General features: G+C 50.6%; 1 protein-coding gene across 2 annotated transcripts in view; it reads left to right on the top strand.

Moving 5' to 3' along the window:
- The first annotated feature begins 15,979 nt into the window (after positions 1–15,979).
- Positions 15,980–18,706, top strand: part of RPTOR (regulatory associated protein of MTOR complex 1) — a 161,088-nt gene continuing 158,361 nt past the window's right edge. For both annotated transcript variants that reach the window (XM_059828083.1, XM_059828082.1), the window contains exon 1: positions 15,980–16,185. In XM_059828083.1, coding sequence (XP_059684066.1) covers positions 16,024–16,185 — 162 coding nt within the window. In that variant the 5' untranslated portion in view covers positions 15,980–16,023. The remainder of the gene's footprint in view (positions 16,186–18,706) is intronic.

Genomic DNA, 18,706 nt, shown 5'->3' with positions numbered 1-18,706 from the left:
GGCTGGGCTGGGGCCGGGGCCGCTCCGCCGCGCTCCGCCGGGCCCACTGCGGCACGCGGCCCCTCTTATAGCGCCCGGGCGGGGCCGCGCGCCCTGACGTCACGGCGCGTGGAATCCCGGCCGCGCGCGGGGGGGGGGGGGGGCAAGCGGGAGTGTGCGTGAGTCCCCGCGTGTGCGTGTGTGTGTGCGCGCGCGCGGGCGTGGGTACGCGGGTGGCCGCGTGTGCGCGGGTGGGTGTCGTGGGCGGGCGGGGGAGCGAGTGGGCGCGGCGCGCGCGTGTGTAGAAGAGGTCGCGCGGCGGGGGAGGGCGCGTGGAGGGCGCTACAGCGGGCGGCGGGGGGGGCGCGGGGTGCGTGTTGCGGTGCGGGGGGGTGCGGGTGCGGGGGGCGCGGGTGGAGGGGGTGGTGCAGCGCCTGTGTGCACGGAAGGGGCCGCCCCGCGCTCTCCGTGGGTCCGTGCCCGCCGCTGCCCGGGGCCGTTCCCGGCAGCTCGGCAAAGCGTCTCCCCGCTCCCCCCCCCGGGCACCCCCGGTCCTGCCCCCCCCGACCCGCAGCGCCCCGAGCAGGGCAGCCCCACGGCAGGGCAGCCCCACGGCAGGGCAGCGCGCAGACGCCCCGGGGCGCTCCGTGGGGAGGACACGGGTGGGCTGTGGGGCAGGGCCGGGGGCTCTGCCCTCCAGCCCCAGCCGCTCGCCCGGGCTCGAAGCCGAGCGCCCGCAGGCGAGAGGGCAGGAGGGCGAAGGGCTGCCGGCCCCGGGTGGGTGCTGCTGGAGCCCGGGTGGGCCCGGCAATCGCTGCGTGTGCTCAGGAATAAGGTGCAGCGAAGTGATGTTGGTGCACGGCTCTGCTGTGGGCATCGGAGAGCAACTGCTGCTTTTCTTCTCCCTTTTTAATCAGGAAAAAAAATCCCCGGGTAATACTTGGATCTGTCCTTGGTGGAAATAGTTCGGGGCCATCAGAACTGCCGCTTTTCTCATCTTCAGCACTTCAGCCAAGGCTGATTCCTCTTCAGTCCCGGAGAGCGTGCAGCGTCTCCCTGCCTTTGTTCCTCGCAGCCTTCCCTGGGCCAAGACACCCGAGCGCGAGCGGGACTGGCCCCCGCAGCCCCGGCTCCTTGAGGCTCTCCCACCGTTGGTTTTCTCCTTGTCTTTGCATTGTATGGTGTTAGGGAGTACCCGCACTGCTGAGAGGTTTAGCTTGCAGGCTGCCCGCGTGGATGTGCTTCTGCTTGTACCGTGGGTGAATTTGGTCCTCTCAGCTCAGTTCGCTGCCTGCTCTGCCCAATCTGCACTGCAGCAGTCCATATGGCTGGAGTGTTTACATAATGCCAAGTTACCCCGTGAAATATGAAGCAATTAATTTTGATAAGTGAGGTGGGTCAGTACAATACAAAGGCTTTCAGTCCATGGATCTGCAAAAGATGAAGTGCTACCGCTCCGTGGTCCTTCCCCGCTTTTACCTCCCCTCTGGCAGGGGCCTGACGAGCCCTCTCCGGGAGCTGGAGCGCACCGCGCTGCTCACAGCGGGACCTGCGGCTCTGCGACTCGGTTTGATGCCTGTTCTGTTGCAGGTGTTCACCTAGCCCCAAGAGTTTTTAGACACGCTGCCCTGGCATGGAGCGTTTCCTTCTCAAAGGCATCTCAGCTGCCTTCGGGAGGCCCCTTTCCTCATCCAGCAGTGCTCAGCAGGTTACAGTTAAAACGTTTCACAGCCAAACCCAGAGGCTCGGGGTTGTCGTCAGGCAGCGGACAAGAGGACGGCAGGGTTGGCAAACCCCCCGGTTCTCTGCCGGGGCTGGGTGAGGCTGTTGATGCCCAGCCCAGGGAAGCCAGGGCAGCGCCGGGACAAAAGCAGCCAACAAGTATGGAGATGTGCCAGAGCGCTCAGCGCTTCCGTAGCACCGTCACTAGGATCCCGGAGCGCTTTTGTTGCTGTCTTCCATCAAACCTGTCCCAGCGCTTACGGGGACTGCAGAGACTTGTTATTTGTAGGCTTCCTAAGGCTTCTGGTTCTCGCTGCTGATCCTGCCCCTGCGCAGCAGCTCAGCACCCCTGAAGCCCGTCAGGAGGTCACCTCTGGGGCTGTGCGCTTTGCGTCAGGAGATCCTGGGGAAAAATCTGCGTTTCCACTAGGTTCTTCACTTCTGGCCTTATTGCCCTGGTTACTTCCCCTCCTGTTCGCTCCCTGTGCTGTGCAGCATTTGAATGCAACAGGAATGGGGCAGAGAGGAGTAACGGAGGGGGACAGGAGGGTGTGTTTTACTGGGCAGACCAGTCTCCCTTCTGTGCTGGTTTGGTTTTGGGGTGGTTTTTGTTTTGATTTGGTTTTTTGTTTTGGTAGGGTTTTTTTTCGGAAGGGGATGCTATGGAAAAGGCTGAAAAGACTGCAGGTCTAATTCTGCCACAGGCAGGGACACAAACCAACGTAATGTTACTGCAGGCAGCACAATTACACCAGCGTAGAACTGGTCTGGGAGGCAGCTGAATCGGTACCCACTTCTGTTACATCTGCATGGTACTGACAAAGCTGTTGATGCCACCGAACCGATTCAGCCAGGAATCTTTTGTCATCCGTAGTACATTATGCTGAGATGAGACCCAGGTGACAGGTGTGATAAAATAAATATCCGATACTAGGGTGATGGAGACCGTATAAATACCTCGATAGGAAAAAACAACAAAGCTGCACTACAACAGATAAGCAAACTAACCCCGGTGTCTCCTAATGCAAAGAAAGAACTAGAAAATATGATCAAGATTTCAGCTTTCCCAGAATCACTGAATCATGCAGTAGGATCCGTTATTGCTTTTGCAGATTTAGGAGCTGTATGGGTATAATGGAATAATGGAGCCCCTATTGTTTTTAACTCTTCTCTTGCCTCTTCCAAAGCGCTCTGTGTAGCTAGCTGATTTATCGCTCTGTAGCTGAAAAGAGCTGAGCACAGCTATCAAGGACCCTTGGAGACGATTTAGCTCTGAACAGGAGCCAGCAGGCACATTTGTATTTGTGATGGACGAGTATCAGTTCGGACAGCCCAGGGTGCTCCCTGCAGGGACCAGAAGCCCTGGCTCCCGCTGCCCTCTGCCACAGCCCTCGTCCAGCGCAGAGGTGAGGTATGTAAATACTGGATCTGTTCAACGCTAAGCCTTGTGTGAGAACAGCAGCGTTAGAAACGCGTAAGGGACGTTTTTTGAAGTGGACAAATCTCTTTAATCCCAGGAGCTGGAGCCCGAGGGAGCCGGCAGTGGAAGCTTTCTCTCCCGTTTGTGCAGCCTGCTGTACATAAAACATCTCCTGTGGGGTAATGCTGATTCCGCATTTAAGTCTCCTCTGCGGAGTGGGAACAGTATGATCCATTATGGGATGGAGAGAGCTTTGCGATGGGAAATAGTAATGGGTAGACTTCACCGAGTGAGAAACCCAGCTCCTTTTGTTTGTGCATCTAGCCGGGGCGCAGCTGAGCTGCTGGTTGTGCCCGTGTTGTCCCTGAGGTTCCCGGAGGGATTGTCTGCTCCAGCCCCTGCCTGCACACCCCCATCCCCAACACGCTTAAAGCAGGACGTGGCAGCGGCTATGAGGCTGTTTTGTTGGGGGGTTTTTAATATAAGGGCTTGTTCTCAGGGAGTCTACAGCCAGGACAGGATCCCTGCTCACACGACAGCACCGCCGCCGGCGCGGGGCCCACACGTGGAGGGAGCAGGACCCTTTGCCAAGCCCTTCGCCTTCTGCAGCCAGACAAGACGCACGAGACCAGCACACAGCTCTGAGCTGCTCCATGGTTAAGTTTGCAGAAGACTGTATATGCAAAATCATTTTTTACGCCTTCTAGCATCTACAGCTGTCACTAGAACAGCTTGAGCATGGTGTGTAGCTAGTACAAATACAGTGTGCCTAAGGTGGAGTATTCCCCTCTGTAACAGACAAACACTTTGGACGGGAGTTCGGAAATTTGCTGCATTTTGCTGCAGTCTTTCTTTGCAGATCTCTCCCTCTCTGTTTCTCTCCCTCTCTCTCTCACACACACATTCAGTCTCTCCCCTTTTTTCCTTCCCTTTCTTTCATTGCTCCCATCTCCAAAGTGGGTTTCCTTCTAAATTGCCTGACATTTACATCCAGTGAGAATGAGGAGTGTGTTCTTTGTATTAGTAGGTCTCGGCGATGCTATAGGGACACAGATCCTTTCATTACAAATAATTAATTTAGCTATATATTGCATAACATCCTAAAAAGCTTTCTAGGGCAATCTCATGCTAGCTGGATGCACAGTTCCTATCAATATTACATTACATTTGGGTACAACAGTTATGAAGTTTCATTAAAAATTTAATTTGTGGTTTAAAACTGCAGCATTCCCTTAAAAGTGTAGCAGAGAAACCATTTTGGCTGCTTGAGGACTGATCTTGCCTTAGCCAAAATTGCAGGGAGAGCTGCAGAAGGGGCTCGGTCCCGTGGGGATACTCCCTGCACAGGAATCCAACGGGCTGGACCGGGAAGGAGGGAGCTCAGGCTTGGCGTCTGGCTGTCCGCTCTTGGGTTCCTGCCATCTGGGAGATGCTTTTTTGGAGTACAGAATTGAGCATTAGCCTGTGTCTCTGGTTAGCAGCCACACGTGAGCACAAAAAAGGCCTTACCCCATTCTCACTGCACCCCACTCCAGCCACATGCACCCATCTGGGGTTAGTTTATGCGTGAAGAAGACGGTCACTTCTGAGGAGTGCAGAACGAGGGAGAGAGACAGCTCTGGGGCTGTAGGACAGGAGCTGGGCTGTAGCTCATGCAGGCTCCTGGGGAATTAGCTGCAAGCCCAGGAGTGCCGGAGAGAGGATCCTAATGCCTCTGTAGAGATCACAGACACCCTTCTCCCCTGTCTTACGCTGGTGCAAATTAAAAAGCTCCTTACCGTCAGCAAAGTTGTCCTACCGCAGGAACTGGGAGACGGGAGGAGGAATAGGGCCTGGTATCATGTTTTGTTAATGAAGTTTTGTTGTGACGCCTCAGCAGCAGATTTGAATGGAGGCAGGTTTAAAACATCCCACATCCGCCTCTCAGTTTCCGAATTGATTTGTGCAGTAATTTCCACCCCTCTCTGCACACACCCCCCAGAAGAACCAACAGCTTTTCCTTCCAGACCATCCCTCAAGTCATTTTTCAGCTCTCTCAGGATTTACCTGCTGTAAGAGAAAGCTGGGTGCTGGCTGCGTGATGGATCCGAGTTCCTCGGCAGCACATGGACCTCCCTGTCCCACCCAGGCGGTGGGACCCGACCTGCTGCTCCTGCCCACCGCCTCCATCTAACACAGGGACGGTCCCGTCCGGGAGCCCAGCGCTGTCCGTGTGGTCTGCACAGAGCCTGCCCTCTCACTGAAGCACCCTCAAGTGACAAACTGTGACTCCATTTATTATAAAAACCACATTTGTCATTTTTTTCACCGTCCAACAAAGGAGGGGAAATTTGTAATGAGAGCGGGGTGCTTCAGAAGTCAGCCCCGTCCTGGTGTTTGCTGTAGGTCTCTGCAAAAGATTGCTTCCCCTCCCCCCGGAGAGGATAATAATGGGGAGTGGGTTCCTAAATCCTTTAAGCTTCTTTGATAGCTTCAATATTTATCTGTAATCCTGCTAGTGCTTCTGAACTGAAACAGCCCTGTGTCCCTGTCGCTCTGGGGCTTCTTCCCACCTTGCAGTGTTCCCTTTTCACAGGAGAAAAGGCAGGGCAGGATGAGAGGGAAACATCAAAAGCCGGCGACGCTCTTGGTGCCCTAGTTTTTTCTGTGATTATTTATTATTTTGCACAGTCTCTTGCTCTTTTTCTCCCACGCTCTCTGCTCTGTTATGTTAATGTATGTGGAGGCTGGGCATGCCTGCATGCACACCTTTGGGATGGGGTTGAAGGGAGGATGGATGGACGGCAGGACAAGTCTGGAGGGAGTTCCGAGCACATAGGAGGCAGACGGACGGCTAGTCCGGGTCGGGCAGATACGTGTGCGAGTGCAGGTAGAGATGCGAGCCCTGGATCGGGGAGCTGGGAGCTCTGCGGTGGCACCCACTCCCTGACAGGGAGAAGCTGGAGCAGAGAGGGTGAGGTCTGGGAGAGGCAGAGCTCCCCCGGAGGGAGGAAGGCTCTGGTCCTTCGTGGTGGGCGAGAGACCTGATGGGCTGTGCCAAAGTCAATTTGTGTTTGTGCTCATGATGGCGCGGAGTTAAAACACAGCAAGGTTTTAAAGACAGGATAGATGAAAACGCTATAATGCAATAGGAATTCATTGCATTTGCCTGCTGTGAGGGCTGACCCTTACCTAAAGGGTAGCTTTTAGTGGGGGAAAGGAGCTCTTACGACATCGAAGATTCTTTGCTGGCAAGGTTGCCATTAGGGCTGGGTATGTTATTGATCCCTTTTCAAGATTTGAGGCTTAAGAAGCTGCAGAGAGAGTAAGCGTAACTGGAATGACATAGAAGCTGCTTCCAGGCAGTACGCGAAGCTGGAGACGTTTTGGCTGGCATGAGGAGCTGGCACTTCTTGACCTGAAGATGCAAGGAATGGCAGGAGCCCAGCGGAGGGCCTTCCAGCCGCTTCTGAACCAGGACCGGGATGGCAGTGGAAGCCCTGAAACACCATCTCTTTCAGAGGTGAAAGATGGGCTCGCAGAACTCTGGGCTCCTCCACACCTGGAGCGGTGCCCATTTCTTTTATTATTTGTTACAGCATTTTGCACTTCTAGAATTGCAATTCCATCCAAACTTGAGAACGTCAGCTCTGCCCTGCTTTACTTGTGCATAGTAATAATGTCAGCGTGTGGTCTGAGGGGCTGACTGCCCTATGCTGTTACTTCTTAGGGCTCTTCTGCATGGGGAATGCAAAATAAATGAAATCGTGAATCCAGACTATGCTAGCTATGCTGCATTGCTTCCGAGGACAGAAACTCTTGGCATGGTCTTTGGAAGTGGAGTAAGCTTCTCATGCTTGCCACATCCTAACTGTTCAATCAGCAGTTTAATGGGAAGTCATTAGTGTACTATAAATTCACACTTTGTATTTATGTAGTGCTCATTTTACCATGCAGGAAAGGCTTTCCTTTCCGGCTGTATGGATGCTCCCCAGTGTAAATGACAGGAAAAGAAGTTTGTGTATAAGTTCATCTCACTTCCATTAATTATAATAAGACTAGTCACATCATAATTTTTTAGAAACTTCCTGAATTTCAGCAGCTAACGTATCAGCCATGAAACCTACCAAGACTCAGAAAATAGACGTTGATTACTGTGTCACTCTGTATCAGGAATTTGAGTTTGAAATATCCTAGGCATAAGGAAAAGCTCTCGACTGATGTACTTCTTGGGAATGGTAAAAAGAGAACTAGAGAAACACGCTGATTCCACGGGTAATTACATTTCCTAGGTGTAGGAAGAGATCTTTGGTTTTCTCTGTCTAAACCAATGTTAGTGGTTAACACTATGTGGGCCAACCCAGGCTGTATTTTTGCATGCAGGGTTTCTTTTGGTTGGATCCAAGTCTCTTGGTTGTTACCTCTTTTATTGCACATCCTAAAACCAAACCGCAGTGGTTCTGGTTCTGAAGCAATCTCTGCAGCATTGCGCAGGCATTTCCAAAGGCTGCTCCATGAAATAACTTGCACATTCCCAAGCCCCAAAAGAAGGCAGTACGAGAACTTCCCATAAAATGCTGGATTACTTCTTATTAGCCCGTGCAGCTCTGGCTAAAGGGAATGTCGAGTCCCGCCTGCCCTCCGTGGGAAGGTGTGCTTGGCAAGGTAACTGCAAAAAGATACGCCAGGAAACAGGACATTTGGTCTGACTGCTTTTGGCAGGCTCCGAAGGAGCCAACAGAGTTCACTGCCTTCTATTTCTAGTGTATTGGGGTGGTTTTGTTGCCGAGTCAGAGCTGATACCGATCTATAATAGCTACAGAGTGTTTAAGGAAACATTGCTGCTCTTAATAATGAGAAAACCAGTGACTATCTGCTGAGGTGACATCTATCATGTGTTTTTAAACACACATAGCCTGATAACCTAGCAAATTATCCAGACTGCAAAGAGACAAAGAGAGATAATGAAAACAAATGAGCTTACATTTATATAACGCCTTTCATTGAGATGGATAGCAAAGCGGTTTGAGAACTCTATTAACGGCTTCTACAAACTATCTAATCTATCGTATCCCCAAATGTATTGAGTGCAGCTTCACTCAGGCTTTATGAGAAAAACATCTCCCTTAAGAAACCAATTTTTGTCAGTCTTCGGAGTGGTCATTTAAGTCTTCCCCTGTGCAAGCAAGAACACCGAAATCTTTACATTTGTCGGTGAACTAAAGCCACCTTTGGGGTGAAATGCAGCTGTTGCTTCACAGTCTAAATGACTTCTAACTTCTTCACTACCTCGTATCCAAGGATGTAAAATACACTCATTAACTAAACTCTACAGTTACTGATTCGTCACGAAACTTGCCCTTTTACAGTTAAGCGGTGGCAAAGAGAAAAGACAGAACTCCCAAATTTTCTGCTTCGAACTGCTGCATCACCTCTTCTTTCTCTCTCTCCTTTTCTTGGTGACAAAAACTTCCCCTGGTGGCAAAGCATTTCTTCCACTAAAAGGGCAAGGAGAGCTTTTTGACCTAGTATTTATTCTGGCCTTTTCACCATGAGAAGGGAAGAAGAATCCCTGTCATATTCCTAATGGAGTGCTCCTGACTAAGACACAGCTTTGCACCCTTTTTATGTCTCTTGTAATTTTAAGGCCGTCGGAGCGCGTTTGTAACAGCACATTGCATCAGCATCAGGGGCTGGGGGCACTTAAGAACAACCGGCAAGTAGAGTGCTCTGGCTGCGGTCCTCAGCCCTCTCTAAGTCACATCTGCATCTCCCAGAATAAAGAGGCTGCTGGTTTCTCCCGTGGCAGCCGCGGGATGCTCAAATGCAGACGGCAAACGATTTTCAGAGGGACACTTATGTTTTTCTTACAGGGTAGAGACGTTTCTGCAGAAACTGTGGGGCGGCGTGGCCCTGTGTTGAGCAGGGCGGTGTGACTGCATCCATATGGATGTGTATTGCCCTCTCTGGATGCAAAATAAGTTGGGATAAGACTCAGCACCCCTGCGGTGGTTTCCTCTGCTTCAGGTTTGATTCACCTTCTGTCCTCAGTCTTCTCAAGCTAGTTCTCATCTGGGCAGCGGAAAGCCTCAGATTTTCTGTTCCTCCGAGACACGGCCCCGGTCCCTGTGCTGTAGGTGAACTGCTTGGAAAGCAGAAGTTGCAGCAGCAGTTACTGACGAGCCGGTATTTGGTACTAGAGGGCCTTTGGCAGGCGGGCGGTGCTCTGTTAAGCTCAACCTGACAGGTTGAATGCTACAACTGCTTCTCCTCCGCAGCGCTGGGGCAGTGCCTGTACGAGCGCACGCTTCCCCGCCCATGTGTATTTAAAGGAAGCCAGTTAGAAAGAGCGTGGCAGTGCTAGGAATAGACTCATTGCTTCTCTTTCTCACAGAGGGAGGTCACTGGGATTCTTTTATGAGATGGAGAGTCAATTTTATGAATCATTTTTTGATGTGTATTGGATTTGGCACATAACACCCACCACCCCCTTCTCACCTGCCTCCCGATCCCTTCCTCCCCAGGCTCCAATTCCCGTTCCCAGCCTCTAGTCTTCGATTCACATTTACTGCAAGGAGACAAGCGCGGAAGTCTATGTGCTGTACATGCATAAATAATAGAACTGAAATCATACTTAGTTAAAAATAGATATTCTTCCTAATAAATATTTTACCTACTGTCTTTAGGCTATAAAGCTTCCCTGACTGAGGTGTTAAAACGAACCTTGTTGTTAGCCCATAAATGCTTAAAACAACCCCGGCCATGGCTGTACAAATAATGCTTGTCTGAGAGGCTGTGTATGGGGAAGGTATGTGTTCACATGTGTAAGCATAAAGACAAACGCCTGCTCTTAAAGCCTCCGGAAAGGTAGCCCTTTGGCTAAGGGCACAGGCCTTTGCGTCTGACTTCAACTCATTAGGTCACCTGTGAATTTGACTAATGAAAATCAAAGATAAAATCTCTCTTGATATTTATGAATAACGTTCTTCTTTCCACACCTTTCTTTCTTCCTGCCCAAGAGTGGAATTAGAATTAGCTGGCTGAATAAGGCAAAACAAAGGACACTGAGAGAGGCTGAGATAGGAGAATTTTTCATTAAAAAGAGTGACGGGTGGAAGAATTTGTCCAAGTGTGTTTCTGGAAGATAATCCTTCTGTGTTTTGGTTTTTGGGACATCACTTAATGTGCCTTACTTGCCATGGTGTTTCCACTCCCTAGATTCCCTAGGAACAGGGCTCTTACGATGCCACTTCAATCGAGAACACATTTGCTAAACCAGGGCTCAGCTCTATAAAAGATAAAACCAGGATTGAGACACAGTGATCTGAAACACAGCGAGCTCCCAGCACAAAGTACCGTAGGTGAAGTTCTGCCTAAGAGCGTGAGTGCGTGTGTGTTTTAAGGGGGTGCAAAGCCAGCTAGGCAACAAGTGCCACAAAGAACTCAAAGGGAAGAATTCAGCCTGCGGGCAGGCAGATGGAGTGCAATAAACAAATGCAAACCAGCTGAAGTACCTCCAAAGGGAGCAGGAGCTGGAGCATCTCCCTGCACTCGCAATAAAAGCTTCCTTGGTGTTGAAATGCATAGGAGAATAAAGTAACCGGGCATTTGACTGCGGGACTCCCAGTCGCACTTTCAGAGCACTAAAACATAATTGGCATTCCAGCCTGAATATAGTCGTGCTTTCCTTGTTAGCCAGGCGGAGACCTAGTCAACGCAGCCAACCACGTTAAGGACACAGCTCGCTTCACCCTGCGTTTTTTCAGATGAATTGCACTGCTAAGCTCTATTGACTGACTTGACTAGATCTTTATCAACTCTAACAGAAGCTCAGATGCCTTGCTTGGGCACAGACACCTACCTGGCTAACACATGGAATCACGCGACACATGCAGTGGTCCAGCAAATGTGGTCTAGATGAAATTGCAGCCAGTTGGATGTCGATACGAGTTATCAAGGGCCCACTGTCAAGATGGAAGGAGCAGGTATTCTAGAGATCCGTCTGGGGCTGGGAGCTGCCTTGATAACTTCCACTGCTGACTTGGAGGAGCGATTAGGAAGCACGCTTACTAGATTTTCAGACTAAAGCTGAATGTGCCTAGAGCAGGTCAGAGGACACGACTGGAGTTAAGAAAGGTTTGGAAAAACTGGAGACATTTAAAAAGATTTAGTTTCACTTCAGTATGGAGAAATAAACTGTTTTCTCTGCCCACTGAGGGTAGGAATGAAGTACCTGCTTTAATTTTAAGATGGAAATTAGCTGTCAAGGGCACATTGCCTGGAGAAGTTATGTAGTCTCCATCACTGGAGGTCTTAAGAGCCTGTGATACTGTAGAAATATGAACTAAACATTGCAAATAAATAAATCAGAACATTAAGAAAGCCCACGCCAGCCCAGCAGGAGAAGCACATAGGTAGCCTAGGTTCTATACGCTAGCGGCGTGGGGCTTGCCATGGCCTATTGACCTTGAGAAACACTTTACCTGAGTAAAAGCTGCAGAGTTTTCTCTGTCGTGAAAGAAACCAGGACCTGACACTGGACTATGGAGTGAAATGAAAGAAGTCCAGGGAATGGCATCACTTCTAACAACTAATTTTTATGGAGATATAAATGGAAGATTATTTATGCCTTCCTTTGGTTCTTGCCCTATGGAGACTGAAATAAGGTGAGTTGCTTTGATTAAAGCATATAGCTGCAAATGACCAGAGAGCCGATGACCACCATCCTGAACACTGTCATTATCAGAGAGCAGATGCCATCAGGGCCAAGTGCTTGGCAGTGCTATTTTTGAACAAATCAATGCATTCCGATTTCCATCAAAACTTGCAAAATGAGGAATTCAAATGGAGACTGATCCCCGCTGACCTGCGGTGTGTGTCCTTTAGAAAAGGATATTTGCCAGGCTTAGGTCTGATAAAGTGCAGATAAATTTTTTCATTTGATATTTACTGGCTCTGGTCAGTTCACAAATTCCCAATCACAGATTTGCTAAAACTAAATGTTATGCCCTTTTCATCACGCATTAAAAAAGTCCATGTATTTAGCACGTAGATGATGTCATCCCAGCCAAGTCTCAGAAACTGTCACGAGAGCAGCCCCCGCTTTGCTGGGGTTACAGCTGCTCTGCCGTGCTGGTCCCCGCGACCCGTGCTGTGCCGGCTGGGGGAAGCAGTAAGTCACCCCGTGGGCTGCGGGTAGCGGGACCCCCAGCCCTGCGGCGGCCGCTGCTTTGGGGCAGTGCAGTACTGCTCTGTCCGACACGCACACGCTGATGACGCCCTGTCTCAGCCCACTCCTGGCTGAGTCGCTGCCTGTGCAGGCAGTATTTCCCGACTGCAGGCTCTTACGGTGTTTTATCACCTGTAGAAAAGGCACAGCAGCCTTAGGAAAGCTCATAAGGAGCCCGCCCATGAGGTCCCCCTATTTTTCAGGCAGCCAGCCTGTCTGATGTTCCTCTCGTTTGGCTCTTCTGCAATGCCCCAACACCACAACCCAAATCCTTGGGGGCAGCAAGGGCTCCATCCTGAATCACCACACAAAGACTGGAGGAATATTTGTTGTGAAAACTGTGAGAAGAGCCTGTGTGCGCAGCCCCGTTACCAGCATGGGAACTGGCCCTGGGCTTTCTGCTGCAGAGGACAGGCACTGGTCACATAGCCTGAAGCAGGTGTGTACCTATGAGCATCCATGTCCACAGGCATCCCCATAAGCATGGCTGGTTTTATTCTTCTGCAGAAAGTTGTACACAGCTTGATCCATCACAGTGTGAATGTAAAGGGCTGCTAAGCCAGCACTCCACACTTCTTTATCCTGCAAGTGTGAAGAACCTCATGTGTAGGGACCTTCTATCAGCCTATTATTCTAAAGCAAGAATAATTGTAATCCGTCAATTTAATCTGTTATTCTGCTCAAAATCTGGGGCTAGAGGGTTGACTTTGCAAGGAGATGGGGGGGTCCTGATGGCAGCAGCATGCATCACCACATGCTGCCTTCAGTACAGAGAAGCCAGCAGCACAGGGAATCCTGGCCAGGAGTGACAAGAAAGGATGCAATTAAACAGGACAGGGTGGATCCGCAATGGGAACGGTGAAATGGAGAGCCGCAGGTCTAGGCTGAGGTCCTCCCGGGAAGTGCACGTCTGCGATAATGGGAGCATTGCAGGTCAGAGCGGATGCATTCACAGCCGTGTGGGAAGTCTGCTGGCAGCCTGCTCTTGCCGTCTGGTTCTCTCCCGACTTTGGCTCTGCTCTGAGGGGTCCTCCTCCTGCCACCTTCCCCGTCCCCTTCCCCCTTGAGCCCCTATCAGGTGGAACCGAGCAGAGATGCTGGCGTGGATGGGATGAAAGCACTGGGAGCACTGGGAGCCTCAGGGGAGCAGGGCAGCGTTTCAGAGAAGTGTCTGAAATAAAGGGGGAGGCCATGGCTGTGGAGGGGACCGGGGAATGCACGGCTCTTCCAGCACAGGCTGTGGACTCCGCCTGGCCAGCCGTGAAAACACATGGTCCTTATCTTAAATAATCACCATTTTAAAGCTGTGCGTATGGGAAGCAAGGCAGATTTGTGCTTTCTGCCCTCTGCCAGCTGTGTCCTTCAAAGGTATTTTCAGCGGCAGCTCCCGAGGCTGCACAGCAGCACGTTCTGGCGGGGCAGGCGCTGGCTCTGGCACACGCTCCCTAAAGCTGTTGGGAGCTGGGATTAGCGACGTGCGCTGCCCAGCGCGAAGGTCCATCTGTGCAGCTGGATTAGCTGTCCTGGGCGCTCCAGTGGCTGTAATTTTTTCAGGTGGTGTGTTGGGATTGTTACTCCCATTTTGTGGAGCTGCCTTTGGCACGAGGCATTCATTAAAGGTTAGCGGAAGCACAACCGTAAGTGCTTTCTGTGCCACAGCAATTCATTTCAATAACAACCATGTAGTTATGACCAGCCATCAGCATAAAGCACCCGTAAAGCAATGAATCAGCTCAGTCAGTAAATCAAAGGAGCAAAAGCAAATGTTGGCCACCCTAGAGCCTCCAAGAAACATTATTTTCCAACTGACTGTAGAGAACGGTTTTTGCATTTAAAATATTCCATGAATACATTGAAAATATTAATGAAAATTAATGATTCTATAAATCAAATTATACATGTATTCTTTGATTTCTACTTAGAAATAATTTTTACATGTTTAAAGTATTACAGATATGAATGTGGTTGGACTTGGTTACTGCTAAGAGCAAACACTCTGAGGAACTTCATTAGGAGCAATATTTGATATTCATTAACCTTCAGTTTATTTGATATATTCCTGAAGTAATACATTTGCTTTTCCTCATACGTAGACTGAACCTAAATCAGACATGATTTTGCTGGAGTCTCTTGTCCAGTTCCACCACTCCCCCGCTTTTTTCCCCCAGTATAGACGACCACACAACTGGAAGTGAGGGAAGGTCCAAGAACCGGCACTATCGGAGTAGCACCCGCGCCTGTGCCGCGGCAGGGCGCGTTTGGGGAACCCGGGACACACCAGCGCGGTGCTCATGCTGCTCAGAGCCAGGAGCCCGACACCGCAGGTTTATTGCTATCTCTGTTTAAGATGAAGATCATCAGAACTGTGATTGTAGGGCAGGGCGGTCGGGAAGGCCCGGTATGTCGTGCAGTCAGTCTTGTGCTGCTTTGAGTGATGGAAGCCGAAGTCAGGTTGATTTATTTTGTGTATTCATTTTTTGGCGCTCCGAAGGCGATCAATGAACTTGTCCATTCAGCGTTTGCAGGAGGGAAAATCCCTGGGGGAAACAAGGACACCGCGTCCTACGGCCCCCAGTGAAGCAGCATGGCGGCCACGCAGCTTGGCGGGGCAGTTACAAGGAGGAGCAGGCGCCATGGACGACATCCCGCCCTTCCGGTCTCTGCGTGCAGCAGCGCAGGGGCTTCAGCCCCAGCTCGGGACAGACGAGGCCGCGGTCCCCCCGGTGCTGGTCCGGCTCAGCCCTCGCCCTCAGACCGCGGCAGCCCCTCGGGCGCGCTCGGGCCGCGATGCCCGCGGGTGCCTGCGCTGCCCTGGAAACGCCTTTTCCCCAGGGGCAGCCCCAAACCGGCCCCGCCTGTGGTGCCCCCCCGGGCGGCCCTCCTGGACGGGCTGTCACCGCGCACCGCCCACACCTGGAGGCCGCGCACGGCGGGGGAAGGCCCGGGCGGGCCGGGGACCTTCACCCGGGCGGTCCCCGCCCGCTCGGAGGAGGGCGGCCTGTTTTAAGCCCTGCGGCTCCCGGGGGACTCCCGGGGAGGCTCCCGGGGTTGCCCGGCCCGCGCTAGGCCCGGGGCAGACCGCGCTGTAACCATGGCAACCGCGCCCGGACCGCGGCGGCCCGGCTTGTCCCACGCGGCGGCCCGTAGCGCGGTGCATTGTGGGCCGGGGAAGATGGCCGCCTCCGTGATGTGGTGGTGAGAGGAGTCGGGTTCTCCGGCGCCGCAGGACGAGTCTCTCCTTCTCCTCCCGCCCGCTCCCGGTCTGCAGCTCGCCGATCCGCTCTCGGCCCGCTGGTGCGCGAGGGAGCTGGGGGCCGCGATGGGCCGGGCGCGGCTCCCGCCGCAGAGAGTGCAGGGCCCGCGGGGCTAGAGGCGCGAGTGGAGGCCCGGGGCCCGGTGCCCGCCGGCACCTCGGCCCTCCGCGGGGCCGGGAGGCGCCGCCTTCCTCGGAGCCCGGACGGGGCTGCTGTCTGCGGGCGGCGGCGGCGGAGGAGAGTCGCCAGGTGGAAGGCGCTGCTTCCCCCGGGCTCGTCCTTACCTGCACACCTGGGAGAGGAGCCTCCCTCTGCCCTTGCCCCGTCCTCCCCCCCGCCAGCCCGCGTCCGCGCCTCCACCCGCCGGCGGGATCCCTCGGCCCCCGCTGCGTGCTGGGCTGGAGATTGCTGCTCACTTGTTGCCTGGCATTTGCCCTCCGATGGAGTCTGAGATGCTGCAGTCGCCTCTTCTGGGGCTTGGGGAGGAGGATGAGTCGGACCTGACTGACTGGAACTTGCCTCTGGCCTTTATGAAGAAAAGGCATTGTGAGAAGATCGAAGGCTCCAAGTCTTTGGCTCAGAGCTGGAGGATGAAGGACCGGGTAATGCTCAAGGGCAGGAGGGGTTTTGGAGGGGGGGGATGACAGGTAGTAAAAAGGGAGAAGTAAGTGTGCAGAGGGCTGCTGCACTTCAAGCAGCAGTCTGTTTTCAGATGAAATGCTGGGTATTTGATCTGGTAGTCTAACTTGCGTGGAGTTTGTGGGCCTGCCCTGTGGTACTAGGGGAAGCAAGCGTGCAGGTGGTTCAAAAGTACTAATTCCAAGCTCATAGTAATACACGCTTTGAGTAGCTCCCTCATTAAAGCTCTTTAAATGAAATTTGGGTACTTTGTGTTTTTCAGGAAAGACAATAAAATTAATGAGGTCTTAAAGAGCTCTCTGGATCAGCAGGTTAATGGTGCAAGCAAAAGGTGCAATAAATGGAGTCGTTAGAGTTGTCTAGTGCTGAAGATGCTGGGAAGCTTTGTGGTTTTGAAGTTTGCCACCAGCATATCACGTGGAATATAAAATTAAGACATTCTTTGTGTGTGTGGGAACTGAGATTATGTGATTTTGGAGGCAGAAAATAGTTATTAGATGAAGCACTTACTGTATTAAAGCAAGGTGGTTCTCTTGTGTTTGAATATATGTTGTATGTTAAATGGATAAAGCCAAGTGTATCAAAGAAAGACCCCTGCCAGGGGGTCGTGAATCCTGCATTGAGTCTATGTCCCAACTTAAACGTTTAAGTTAAAAGCAAACAAAGTACCTAGGAAATGTTATGGATAATCAGCTCCTCTCCTTATATTCTTGGAATCTGCTGTGGGTTACAGGATTCCCTAGGTCTCAAAGTTGTTTTGCCCATAAATTTATGTTTATGAATATGTATGAGGTTTTTTGGTGACCAGTTTCTGTTATGTTTATGATCCCTTTTGCCATACTATGGAATAACTTGGGAACTACTGTTGAAACTCCATCCTGTAATTTCTTTCCAGCGGCATTATGACCAGGCATGAGTCTAAATGTTCCTAGAGAGGTGTTCACCTAAATAGTTACAGTTCTCAGAAGTTCTGGGGAAGGCTCTAGCTGAACCAGAATCATTTGACTGAGTAGGATCATGTACTAAAAATTTGACTTGGCAGATCATTAATGGATTGAAGTGAGGTTTTTTTGGATGTAATTTAAGTGAGCCACAGAACACAAAGTTTTGTGGTATGTCTTATTTAAAGGGTTTTGGCAAAGAGGAGATTTTTCTCTAGTAGACTGTGGAGGTGTGATGAGCTTGCTTGTCTATTTTAGTGATCCCACTGCCTTCCTGTGAAGCTTCCTGTTCACTTATTTCCTGATCTGCAAAGTTGTCTTTTTCTAAATTGGGAATGACATTGACTTGATCGAGATAGTCAATAGGTTGTATAGCATAAGCATGAGTAAAGTGGTAGTAATCAGCTGTCTTCTCCGTATTTGTTGTTAAATGTTTCATATGCATGTTACAGCCAAAGAGAATCATTTCAATGAAGCAGAGAGCAGTGGTTGCAGTGATCATCACAGCCCAGTTCCTACCGTCCTTACTCCTATGGAGTTGCAGTTTCTTCTTCTAAGAGTCTTCTGTGCCGTGAATGGTGTGCTTTTCACGGAATAGCGTGCTACTCGCGGCAAATGAGCTTAGCAAAATCAGGCCCTGAATCGTTCTCCAAGATATTGAGTCTTATTTTTGTAAATGAAGAACGTGAGAGCGAATCTGAAATTTTCTGTTTAGTCCTTCTGTTTACACTGTCAGCTTGAGTCAAATAACTTTTTTCTTTATCTCAGGATCAGTGGTGCTGCTCATATGTCATTTGTATCTGGACAGCTTTATCAGGTATTGTTTGGATAAACTTGCTGTTGTGTATAATTACTTTTTGCTTAAGAACAGGGTCATAAGAATATATAGAAAGAGCATGAAGACATCTGAGAGAGGAAGAGAAGCTGGTCTGAGAATGAGCATTCTCATGACTTTTAATTCTTAACAGTTATTTTTCATGCCTTGTATTTTATGCAACTTTTTAGCTATCATTGGATGTCTCCTTAGCATTTGATGTGATATAACAAACTTATCAGTACTTCAGATGGTGAAGGAAGGGGTCTGAAGATGGAGTGCTTAGAATCCTGTGTGGAAAAGGATGTTTGTTAAATATGTCCCCCCAGCTACCTCAAGTTAGGTTAATCCTGCGAAATAGTTCATAAAATCGTATAATCTGGTTTGACCTTGTGTTACATGAGCTAGCTTGCTAGTTCATGCTGCTGTTGTTTCCACGTGGACCGACTGAAAATGGCAGTTTAAGTGTAACGGGTTTGTCCAGCAAACCGAGCACGTCAATAAAAATGCAGGAACTTGAGATTTGTGGGGTTTTTATTACGAAGTATTTTGCAATAATAGTGCGAGGGAAGATACGCAGTAATCTGTCAGCCTTTACTGTCAGGAAGTATGCTGACCTTCTGTTGATTTTTAAAAAAAAAAAAAAAAATTTTTTTTCCTTTTTCTGATTTCACTTTACTGTTTTGTTATATGCTCTTTGGCATTATAAATTAATTATTCCTCTCATCT

Source organism: Gavia stellata, chromosome 22 (genome assembly GCF_030936135.1).
Source record: "Gavia stellata isolate bGavSte3 chromosome 22, bGavSte3.hap2, whole genome shotgun sequence".
NCBI classification, from domain to species: domain Eukaryota; kingdom Metazoa; phylum Chordata; class Aves; order Gaviiformes; family Gaviidae; genus Gavia; species Gavia stellata.
The sequence above is the reverse complement of the archived record's forward strand: the minus strand, read 5'-3'. Positions and strand labels throughout refer to the sequence as shown.